General features: G+C 42.6%; 1 protein-coding gene across 1 annotated transcript in view; it reads right to left on the bottom strand.

The window, feature by feature from the left end:
* Positions 1–11932, bottom strand: part of KANSL1L (KAT8 regulatory NSL complex subunit 1 like) — a 66820-nt gene extending 54888 nt beyond the window's left edge. Inside the window, 3 exon segments of the mRNA XM_049812529.1 lie at positions 4210–5301; positions 5303–5325; positions 11170–11932. Of these exon segments, the coding sequence (XP_049668486.1) occupies positions 4210–5301; positions 5303–5325; positions 11170–11205 (1151 nt within the window). The 5' untranslated portion in view covers positions 11206–11932.
* Positions 11933–12969: the final 1037 nt, after the last annotated feature.

The raw sequence follows: 12969 nt of genomic DNA, 5'->3' as shown, positions 1-12969 counted from the left end.
GGGGAAACGGGGCACATGACTTTTCATGAGTAGACAGAGCTACTTATTTTGCAGAAAAATCTATTGTAAGCAGTTTTTCTCTCTAATCAATTAGTACATGTATTACTATTTGACAGAGTGAGCAGCTGTGCCTTCAAAGAACCCCAATGACATATCTTTTGATTCTGGAAGATCATACACGTAGTGTATGTAGAAGAACTCCTCCGTACTCTGCAACTTTAAAGGCTTCCCAAATAACCACCTCAGCATCAGACTTCTTTGTGGTACATTGTAAACAACCAGAACTTCTAACCACATCAGGAACACACACAAAATACATGAATAAGGATGTGGAGCTGGTCTGGAAGGATACAATACATAGCTCCCAGAGCAGAGCTGTGTTGTTGAAAAAACTCCGAGCTCCCATCCTCCACCAATTCAGCCTGTTTGAAATCTCTGACCGTTTCTAAGGGTAATCTTCCATCTTCATGAACCACAAAGATAACTGACAAGTTCCAAGTAAACTCAGCTGGTGAAATGTTGTCTGTCTTGCATTTCAAATGGTTGATGTTAGCTGTGAATTCCTGAAGGAATTACTTATGGTCAGCTTTCTGATGCCCTCTGTCCACTTCAGTTGCTAACGCCTAACAGGGACCTAGCAAACAGCACCTAACATCTGCCTTTGAAAAGCCAGAGAGAAGTACTACCATATCCCCTGTGCAGTGTCTCTAGATATTTCCTACACCCAAAGGCAGGAACGGTACTAGAATACACTACAAATCACTGATGGAAATCTGGTGCTTCATATAAGAAACCTACCATGGAAACCAACAGGTTAAAGCATTCATTAGCTGACACTAGCAGCAAAATGACAAAATTCCTGAAAGGAGCCAATTGGTTTTTTCACATTTCTTTTTAGCAAATACTCAAAGGACCAAATGTGTTTTGATTAAGCTCTTGAAATGGGATGAGGCTTTCCAATTACCCTAGGAACTAGGGAAGTTCAGTAAGTACTGTGAATTGTCAACTAGAAGAATTGCCTTCACCAGCAGACCTTTCTTGTCTTGAGGACAGCACCCATGTAATGCACAAACAATGAACAATGGTCTAAATATCTTATAACAGCTATCTAAGACTACACAACAAAGGTATTGAAATAGATGGATAAAGACAATCTTACTTGAGACACAAAGCATTGACATACAGCTCAGAAGAGCTTCTGTCAACACTCATTGGGCAAAACTCTTCTCAGGATAATGAGAATGAACAGGTTCAAAATGATAAGAATAACTCCAGGTTTTTTCCTACCATGAAGAACTGGAGCCAGAATCAACTTCTCCTTCCTGATGGGAAACAGACTGGTCTCGGGTAAACACAGTAACTGCAGGTTCATCCCCTCTTATTGGATTGACACCTCCTCCCCCCCAAAAAAGGATAAAAAGCACCGCAGTCATGACAATGACTGGCCACCAGTGTGATTATACCCTCAAGTTAAATGCAATCAGTATACTGTGACGTAGGCAAAACCAAAACATTTTTCCTGTTCATCACTCCATTAATAGAACCTTACAACATCTACAGTTAAGTATTATGAAGAACATCACAGAGGAAGAGTCTTTCCACGTCACTAAAGGTCTTCACTATGAAAAATAAGTCACAGACAAGGAAATAAGTATTCACTCACCCACATGAACACATTATTTCTGGAAAGCACTAAGAGTCAACTCCCTCGGAGAGAAAGGCATTTCAAAGAATGTAAATCTACTTAACAGAAATAAAAATGGATGTTAACTTTGTTTCTTTTGTCCCAGTGAAAGGCAATCCAAAGACTCTTAAAGTGGTAAAGCTCAGGAAACAGCAGATCTCAGCAGCTGCACTGGTGAATAACTGATTTACCTTTGTCACCTAGAAGAAAAAGTGCAGCCTTTAAGCCATAAAGACAAATCTTAGGGAAGTTGAGGATATGAAGAAAACCATTCCAAGCTGAAGATAAGGATAAATTCAAATAAGAGACAGCCAGTCCTCACGGCAATGTTAATTCAAGCATTGCCTCAGCCTATACACACAGACAAGAATCTTCTGCTTAAATTAGGCACTACGTTAAGTCTGAGCTTGCTGGCCCAGCAGCACGGTTCAAACACCAGTGATCGTTGCACTGCCAAGGCAGCAAGGCCTTACCTAATGCACATTGCTAACCTTGTCACCACTGCTGCTTGACTACTGTTCAGCAGTAAGAACATAAAAAATGGAGGAAAAAAGCCCAACACACAAATTAAGGGTCACACTGAGTCACTACAGATGATCTATCTGGTTGCCAGCCTCTTAGCAGTGGCCAAGATAAGAGTCTTAAACCAGGGCAGGCATGGAGGGAGCAGTGCTTCTCCAGATACTCCCGCAGCTGCCAGCAACAGCAGCTTGGGGATTTCCTGTGCCAAACTAAGGTGGTGTCTTTATACTTAAAAATCCTCTGTGAATTTTTTCATCAGTGCAACAAAACAAACTGAGTAAGCCTTAAGTGGAAAGACAACTTAAGGAATTCAAAAGCCACAAGAAATAAAGGTAAAGAACTGGCAGGCAGAGTTAGAAACTCAATTGTCCCTGAGAAGAAGAAAAAAAACCCTTGCACGGAACTTTGGTCCAAATCTTACATTATCCACTACCCTTCGAGAATCAAGGGTTTCTCAGCAGTTTTTCAGTTCATATAATCGTAAGAATCCTAGAGGCAGAGCTATTACTCAGAAGTTCAAACATATCAGCTAGGAGAAGAAAGCAGATTCTCCTATGCTGGGAAGAGCCAAAAATGCTGTTTTTTCATTAAAATATTTCAGGAGAATAATTCATTCGCAAACTCAAATATTTAAGGTGATCCTAACTTAGTTGGCAAGTCATTATGCTTTGGTTGGACTTTAGTACAGTATTTACCATTCCAACAATACATAAAAGAAAATGAAGACTAGTTTTTACTTTGCACTTTTTCTCCCCTCTGTTTTCCAGGCCTACAGAGTTTAACAAAATGTAGCCATTATTTAATACAACCATGCTTACTGAAGCTTCCCTAACTGAGGCTATAAATGCTAACAGGGCACAGCTCTTCTCCCGTTTAAGATAAAGCTTCATTGATTTCTTCTGAATATTATGCTTTTTAAGAAACAGACCAATCAATACATGTTTTTAAATATTTATTTTTCCTCAAACACCACTGTCACTCTTAATGCCTTCTAGACACTCCCTAATAGCAGAGAGTATAAGAAGAGATCAGGAAACACAAAACCAGTCCAGACTTCCAAGTGCTAGAAATGTAGGTGCCATGAAGCTCCTACCAAGCTGCTGGGTTTGTGTGAAGCTCTATTCCGTATGTTACTGTCCTGACTATCACATCCTAACAGACCTTAAGACATACGCTGTTCTCTCCAGCTGTTAGAAGGGGAAAGCAGCAGTCCTTTCACCGCTTTCTAAAATTTTTTGACCAAAGAGATTGTGTTAATAGTGTAGCAAGGTAGGGGAAAGAAATAGAAAAGAAAAAAAAAGAGGCTGTACCACCATCAGGGAACAACTTTACTATCTACTTCTCTTACCCACCACTGATTTCCAAAGCTATACTAATTTGTACTGACAAGATCCTGGTCAATTCAAGACAGTATTAGTTAATGATACTAATTTCCCTCTGGTTCTTCTTGAAAAAGATACCAGCAACAATAAAACCACCACTGCTAGCTTCATTCACAGTAGCAGAACAACTTCAAGTAAATTAACATTTTTTAAATTCTAATTCAAAGAACCAAACTTTTTCAATATACAACCCCCAAATACTGGATGGCTTGACACCTGCATCAGATGATCATTTTAACTCTGTATCACATCACAGTGAATTTCAAGATCCTAACATTGACTAATTCTTAATAACTCCAGAATACAATTAAAATTATTTTCATATCATTTACAGAACTGCTATCACTATTTGATTTACAGCACCATCTGAGTATTGAATAATTAGCAGTACTAATGTAATGCAAACTGATAGTGCAGTACAAAATCTAGGTCTCTACAGGAGAGTTCTTACTTTCTGTCTGGCCCCTGCCAAACCTAGCTCACGCAGGCAGTCCTGCTGATTTCAGTAGGACTATCTGTTGAGTAAGGTTACTCACACAAGAAGGAATCTGCAGGTCTAGGCCCTTCCATCTTGATTTATAAGCATGAAGCACACGAGTCTAGCAGGAATTTAACACTTACGCTTCCACAGTTGTTCTTATAGTCCGTTCCTCACCATCTTCATCTGAGCTGCTACATGTTGCATCAGAGTCCAGATCCTTCTCCACACGAGACAGCAGCCCTCCAGTAGAAAGTGCAAAGCCCTGGATTTCACCTGGTGCAACGCTAACTCCGTTCTGTACATCCGTACTAGAACTACTCTCCAAAGTAGTTGTGTTGTTTTCTGGCCAACCTTCAGTGCACCTGAGGGAGCTACTGCTCAAAAATCTGGTTGGCTCATGGAAAACCTTCATTCTTTGTAGCTGATGTTTCACGAAGCATTTCAGCTGCTGATCACAGTGTTTGATAACATGCTTTGCCAGGAGCATTTGTAAACGTTTCTGAGTTCTTTTGGCGCGACTGATTTCCATTTGTTGCTTAGTGACACACTGGAGTAATCGAGCATACACCTCCTCCGGGGTGCAGCTCAAAATCCCTTCTGAAGGCCCGTGAAGAATTTGATGTAATAAATCCCCTTTTATTGTTTCAGTGCAGACTTCCAAAGCCCTACCCAGAAAACCATTCTTCTTGTACCATTTACCATTTAAAAGCTGCATTTCTTCTGCATTACTGGATTCGGTTACATTTGAATCCAAAAGTCTCTGTGTTTCTGCCAAATTCAGAGATGTGGTCTCTGAAAATGTTTCCCCTTTGACCTGTTCCTCAGGTTCTGAATGACTAATCCGACCAAATGATGTGTCAGCACCATTATGTAATGAATTTTTCATCTTGGAGCAGTCAAGCTCTCCTACTTTTGTTTGCTTACCGGTTTTGTTGCTAAACGCAGAATTTGTACTCATTAACAAGACAGACTGATAGCACTTGGAGGATGGCGGAGAACCAAAATGCTGTACACTGAAGATATCATTTCTGAGGTTGGGCTCAGCAGTGGGGAACCCCAGGACTGAGCAAGTAATCTGTGCGATGGAGTCCTCTTTTATCTTCTCTTCCACTGCTCTGGAATTTTCCATGCACAAAGCTGTATCAGACTCCATAGCTCTAGAGGACAAAGAAGGTGACAAGTGGATACCATGACTTTTTGTTGCTGCCTCTCTGAGGGCTGGTGTCATTATATATGGTAGGTAGTTTACAGCAAACCTGAAAATAACATGGGCCATGTAAATTTTCTCATTTTCATGACACAGTGCAAACACAACTCTGTCAGATATTTAATTCTTTCAACATTTCAACATTATTCAAAGATTCCATAAAAAAGGACATTATCTAAACACGGATAGACTACACTCCCTCCCTTCAAACAAGAACACTCTGTTTTTTCTTTATTTCTTTCAGAGGTTGTTTGATGTGCAATGAAAGTCTTTACCTCTCAGGGGAGTAAGTGTTCATACCTCATTGCATTTCTGATCCTATCAGGCTGAGAAATAAGACTCACAAAGTTCAAGACTGTCATCTAACCTTGCCAAACTGAAAAACATGACCATAAGACACGTGACTGGAAGGATGCATTTTAAGATACGTGTGCGAGTGTATGTATATGTATACGCACACACACTGAGATGCACATCTACACACTCTCACCCCAGAACTGTAGCTGCATTTTATTTTTATCTGTTCTGGAGATTAGTTACTTTTTGAGCTGCATTTGGTTTTCATTCAAGTGGGGGTTTTTATACTTATATAAAAGAGTCAACATCAACAGTATTACAGAAATGGGAGCTATGCAGCTACCTATTACAAGTTCAGCAAAGCAGAACACCTACCACATGCTGAAACACTGAAATAAACTCAGAGGCACTATTGGGAGAATTACATTTAATGTAAATCTACACAAAGCAAGCATTTGATTAATTAATTTAATGTATATTCTCACAAATATACTTTAGAAACCAATCATCAAGGCTAATACTTTAAAAACAGAGAACAGTAAGTTCTAAATGTTTCCTAAAAAATATTTCCTGTGCCTTTGTATCCAGTTCTTCTTTATTCATCAGGCACTGCCTGCATAATACAAACACAATATTCTTTGATAACAATTTGAGTAAAGACAAACAGTTTTCCTTTACAAATCCTTTTGCCTGTGGCTTGCCATAGCTTAGATGATGGGTTCCCAAACTTTTGGATCAAAAGACCAGTGTCAACCTTCACCACTTCTTGTCAGCAGCTAGGCTGCCATGTCATACTGTATGTATTCCACAGCCTACTGAGCAGGAATCACTGCCTTACACTGTACTTTCAGCTTTGTTTAGGAGATGGTTAAATAAACCAAATGAAAGATTTAAATGAACATGGCCTGCGGAAGCCTGAAAGATAAGCTACTGTTGGTTCTTCATTAAGAAGCCAGAGACAAAACCAGAAACAATAAAAGAGTAATAACAAAAGTGAGGGTAGCACAGTAATTCCACAGTAAATTCTCTGTTTAACCGGTGTACTAGTTAAGCAGCATTTCCATTGCCCTCCTTTTAACGTCTTCAGTTTCTTTGATCTCCACAGCAACTGCCTAGCTCAGCAATTTTCAGTGGGCAGATCCCATAAGGGGTCAATGATTCTGAGACTGCCACGTATGGGCCTTAAGCAAATTCCCAGTCTGAAGCTTTAGCTTGTTTATAACTACAGGTTTTATGCTGAAGCTGCAAATATTAAAGGGGGATGTGGAAACCTAAGGAGCTGAGAAGTACCAGTCTGTATACTTTCTCCTTAACCCTCAACCATGAGGTTTTCATCTCTGTACATTACCTACCCAGCATCACAGGGACCAGGTTTGGTGGTCCCAATGCTAATCCTAAACAATACTATTAAAATCTCCAGGATTTTAACCTTTATCAACGAGCCAGTAACTTCAGACTATGGAGGAATTCAGTACAAAGTCCTCCCCAGTAGACAGCCGTTCAATAAGAGCCCCATTACTAGGATCGGACAGGGAATGCACTGATGAGAGCTGGAGCCCCAAATCACAATGGCTCTGGTGACTTGGCAATGCTCTCAGCACCTGGCTGACTCATGGCTTTGTCTTTCCAATCTTGTAAGAGCTAGCAGGCTCTTACAATCCTAAATCCAAAGGAAGATGGATTCAGACACCTATGCCTCCCCGCCTCTCAGCGTATGGCAAACAACTGTACTAAGTCAAAGTGATTTAGAACAGCTAAAACGTAAGAAGGAGAGAATTGAAGCCCACACTTTCTCTGAGGGGTTACTGTGAACTCAAGGCAGTCCCTGTGATAGATCTTGCCCTGGGAACTCCAAGAAGCTCTTTGAAGAAAGCTGTCAGACTGATACCTACGTAGTATCTACATACACTGAGCAATGAGTTTATAACTGTTCCAACTCTACCATCTACCTTCCTTAGCCCATGTGGTTTAACAGTCATAGATTGCTATTCCTGAAAGCCAGGAAACATCCACACACAGTAGAGCTGCTGCTCAAGCAAAAAAGTTTGGAGATATGTACCTCCTTCATACCTATATGAAGATGGATGCTATTCAAAAAACCAGCAGCACAAAATTTTCATAGTGCTGTGTTTTAACTTGATCATAGTCCCTCAAATACTACATACACTTCTGATACAGTTTCGAATTTCCTAAATTGCAATGAATACCAATAGCATATTATTTTAAGGTTTTTTTTGAGTTTGGGGGACTTTACCCCCCCCCTCTTTTAGGGGAAAGAGGGGAAGAAATCAAAGTACCCCCCAAATTGAACGACAAACATTAAACTAAAGAGCAGGACAAACCACTAACTAATTAGGAGTTCCTGACAGAAGATGCTTTATTACAATATAGCTAAAAAAATATATAAAATGCTTTTGAAGAGAGAAATCGCTCAATTAAACCCTTACCCAGCAACTTGCAAACTTCTGCCCTGAAGACAGTCATATGAGACACTTCAGGTGTGTTCCTCATTTCAGTGACATCAAAAAGACTTAATAAAAGCTGGCACTGTTCCAGTCTCCAGTCCTTGGCATTTCTCCAAGGAGTTCACACACGCGCGCACACACACACACAGACACAGAGTCATTGGTATATGAGCAAAACAAAGTATGAGCTGCAAAAAAATTAAAAACAAATTTTAGTACAAGTGCTTGGCTCAATGAGAACTGTACAATTTTCATTCTGACACATTTTATTTAATTTTGGCAGGAAGCAGCAAAAATAATTTCACTCCACCCTTATTGGAAGTGAGTTTCCAGAGCCAAACCTATTATCTTCAGGGGGCAAGGAGGGGGGAAGTGCAGAGGGAGGGAAGACAAGTACCACAACATGGTATTCAGGAAGAGTCTGTATTTTCATTCTGAGAAAAGTTTTTTTGTCATAGGTAAGCCATTTCAAGGATTTTTTCCATCATGTACTACTTGAGGTTTCAAAACCAGAACAGCTGAAATGCTACTAAACTGGCAAACAGTTTGTTTTTCATCTGCTGAATATGCACTCCACTTGAAAGACTAAAAAGTATTTTAAAAAGAAAAGCTGACATAAAATAAGTACTGGGGAAGGGAACAAACAAGTACCAGACATGCACAGTACATCAACTGATGTTTAAAGTGACTTTATGCTTATCCTCCCCTAATGCCTTAATTACCCAGGAGGATATAGCTGAGAATTGCAGTTTACCATAGGCCTAGCACTCCCCAGACTTGCACCCTGCTCCCTTCTCTCAACACAGCTACGGGTCCCTAACCCACCAGTGACGCCTGCTCCTCTCCCCCTGCTACCTCTGCTTATTTCTTAGTCTTTATTCGACATTTCTGCATTATACCCTTCTCTACCAGGCTTACCTCAATGGAATTTGTCTAAATTCTGAAACTACTGTCTACATGTTGGTAATCAGCAGCACCCTATTAAAATAAACACAACAAAACACAACCACAAACCTGCCTGCACACAGGGTGGCATTCCCTTCCCAGATTTTGTTTATAGTCTTTTCATTTCTTGACTGTTCCCTCCCTTGCATAACATTATCACTTTTGTTACACAACACTGCAGACAATGTTTTGGGGGATTCTTGCTTGGGGGTTGGATTGCTTTGTATTTTAGTGTTTTTTTTGTTTGTGATCTCCTTTTGAATGACAATAAAATTCCATTTGCATGAGGGTTTGTAAGGCTCATGTACCAGCCTTCTCTCCTTGTAAATTCAGTCATCTTTTGTCATCCCAAACAGCTGAAACTTTCTTGTTAATAACAAGATTCCTGGAGACCAGGAGAAGATTTTTACATTTACTTTTTTTTTTTTTGCTTTCAAATTCAGGGGCCTACAAATAACATTTTAAATTAATACAGCTGTTTCTGGTTTATTCATAGATTAACAGTGTTTCAGATAAGCAAACTTCCAATGTTTACTCCTTCTCTAGAAGGCATTTCAAAAGCAAAGCAAAGTCACCAGCAGCAGACAGCACCTGGTGAAACACCCAAAATCAAGCTCAGCAAGATACAAAAAACTCAACAAAAATACTGTATTTCAAACTGACAAGAGCTGCTTTAAGGCCTCTTAAAGAAAGCCTGCAGGAAAGATGGCACTACATGAGCAAACTTGATCTGCCTACAACACAACTGCCAAAACCTGGTTTCCTACAGCTTTGTGTTGTTTGCCCCGTAATCCCTAGCTCCTCTTGGACAGCCTTACTGATAATTGCTGGACAAAAATAAAGCAGTGCTCTGGCAGACAGGCACTACCTTGGCACTGCCTTAGCTGTGCTGCCGGGACTGAGAGCCACCATCGAGCTGAGCGTGCAGGAGCTGACTTTGGCCAGCTTCTCCAAGCCTTGCCTGGTGGGAGGCATCCACTGGGGTATACTTTACCTCTCCCAATTTTCACAAAACTCACAGGATCATAATAATTTCTAAGAATAGAGAGAGAACAGCTCAATAGCATAATTTGCATTTTCTCACAGAACAGTTTGCAGCAATGACTGCAAAAGAGATATTGGTCCCACTGGGTATGTCCTGGTTAGGCATATGAAAGAAAAAGGAAAGAAGTACATATTTAACACACCTGGGACTAGCCTTTTAAGAAAAAAAAAATCATCTCGGTAGGCAGTTTTTGTTCTCAGTTCAAAAGCAGCCCAGTTACTCATGTCAAGTCTTTAAGCATTTTAGTATTTTGTTCTATTAATAGACTGGGGGAAAAAAAACCCAAACAGGATTATGCAGGGAGTCTCAGCTTTCAGCAGCACTCACTGTGCAGACAGTACTATATAGCTAAAACTGCAAACTCCAGTGTTTTGCACTCCGCAGAAGATATAAGCACAAACTCCTCCTCTTTGAAAAAAAACCCCACCAACACATGCACACCTAAAAAGGATCTCTCTTTGAACAGTAAAAGAACTCAATTTAAGACAGACCACCCAAACAGTTTTAATCATAAAAAACATCAAAAAGAACATACTTCAAGTTGAACTCATTAGTATTCATTTATGATAAAATCCATGACTCATTAAAATCTCTGAACAGGGTTGTTTTTATCCTTGTTCATAACTGCTTCTGAACAGAGAATCATATATTATTTCCAAGTTTAATACCATGCCATTGACTAATTCCTGTTCAGTCTATAATATACTTGTAACGTAACATGTGAAGTCATCTTTAACATACACTAAACACTTTCTGTAGTACATGACAGGTGCCTTGTAAGTAGGTTATACATATGTCTCTAATATAAATATCTGTAATACTTTTAGATCCATTGTAAGGTCCATATCAACATTTCAGTTATCCTTTTGAATTTCAGTCTTTGAAGAGAGGGCCATAAAAAATGCTGTTAAACAAGACCCATTCAGCTCTTAGACACTAATTGAGAGGACTGGAATTTAAACTCCTGAAAACATTTACAGGGTTTCACAATGTGGACCAATAAAGAAGGAGACTCCTAAGGCACACACACCAGCTTTCTGAGTTGCTACACCTACTAGCATTATAGCCATGCTTTATACAGTTTGATTTTTAGTATTTCCTTTTTATTAAATTAAGCAGAAAACAAAAAGGAAATATATACCCTTTGACAAAAAGCAGGCTTTAATAATTTGGTCATTTGATTTTCATTTTTTTCTTAAATTGCTTACTTTGCTCCTCATTGCTGAGGAGTACCAGTAATTCAGTTGCTGCTACATTTTATTTTGGGAAATTCTTCAGCATTTTGCAGCCAGGGAGCTGATGCACAAAGTGGATTAAAAGACTTGCTCAAGACCACACAGGAAATCTCAACGAAGGCTGAGGGACACACCTCGATCTGAGCTGCTGTCCAGAGCTTTGCTGTCTACTTTATCTAAAGTACTCAGGTTTATGAGTAAGTGGTCTGTAGTCTGGGAAGCCAGCTTGGTCAGGGTCACTCGAAGGCAAAGGAATCTGTGGCAATCTGTTCAGCTTGATTATCAGAGGGAAGTTTTAACTCAGGAATTGGAAAAAAAAAATAAAAATAATAAAGTCACACATGAAAATGCAAGCTAAACCTTTCCACCCATCTACTGACCCAAACATGAAAAATAAAATGAAAAGCACAAGGCAGCACAGCACCAGGTACCTAATCCACCGCCCTGCTGGGAAGCTAGCGATACCAGGCACCCCGCGCCCGCGGATCGCCCGGCGCCCTCGGGCAAGGCGGGGCAAGGCCAGCCTGGCAGCACCACGGCCAGAAGCCAGGGCCGGGCAGGCAGAAAGCGGCACCCACAGGGTCGGGGGGGGGGGGGGGGGCGAAGAACGCGAGAACCCCTGCGGGGACCCGGCAGAAGCGGGCGACGCGGCGGTGGCGCGGCGCGGCCCGCCGGGTCCCGCCCCACGCGCCGGGTCCCGCCCCAGCCTCAGCTCCCGCAGCCCCGCCCCGCGCACAGACCGTTAGCCCTCCCCCCCCGCCCCCCCCGCCCTCACCCGGGGGGGGTGGGTGGGTGGTGGTCTCTTCCTCGCGCATGCGCGCCAGCGCTCGGCGGCGCCACTGCCGCTCCCATCGCGGGAACCAACCGCCGCCCGGCCCCGGTTTCTCTCCCCCCCCCCCCCCCCCAGCGCGGCGCTCCGCGTTGGCGTGCAGCGCCGGCCTACTGGCCGGCGGCCTCGCCGCCCGCCCCCGACTGCCCCGCGAAGACCCCGCGCTTGCCTCCGCCCGCCGGCTTCTCCACAGCGGCGCTGCCGCCCCCAGCCCGCGCGGCGCGGCGCCCGGCGCGGCTCCTACTGCCGCTGTTGAAGAGTCCGCGCCCAGCTAAAGCGCAGCTCGGCGGGCGGGGCGGAGCCTCCCCGCGCAGGGGGAGGGGGGCCGCGCCGTTCAGGGGAGGAGCGCGGCCAATCCGCCGCGCCCAGGGGCGGGGCTCGGGGCAGGCCGCCCTCCATTGGCGGGGCGCCGGACGCGTGGACGGCCCTCCTGCTGCGCGCGCGCCGGCGGGAGGGGGGCGGTGGCGCGCGGAGCGCTATTCCCTTTCTCGGTCGGGGCGGTGAGGGGGCAGTGAGGGGGCGGTAGGGGGGGGAAAATGGTGGCGAGCGCTCCGAGCAGCACACTGCTCCCTGCTTCAGGGGAGGTGAAGATATAACCCCCGCTATGCATAAGTAATTAAAAAGAAACCCTCCAAATAATTTTTTAGCAAAAAATTAGGGGATAACAACTTGGAAATACTTGAAAATATTCACAAGCATCACCTTCCTTTTCTCAAAACTCCCCCTCAAAGCCCTGAGGTGACTATGGGCACAGAGGAAGCATCAGGGTTCTCCCTCAGGCTTTTAAGTAATGCAGACAGCCATGAGATTGCATAGAAATGCTTTATTATATTTTATGTGGAGAAAGTAATTAAAATAAGGCATTCTGGATTACAGG

This window comes from Accipiter gentilis, chromosome 1, assembly GCF_929443795.1.
Source record: "Accipiter gentilis chromosome 1, bAccGen1.1, whole genome shotgun sequence".
Taxonomy (NCBI): Eukaryota; Metazoa; Chordata; class Aves; order Accipitriformes; family Accipitridae; genus Astur; species Astur gentilis.
Note: the sequence above shows the minus strand (reverse complement) of the source record. Positions and strands in the feature narration are given on the sequence as shown.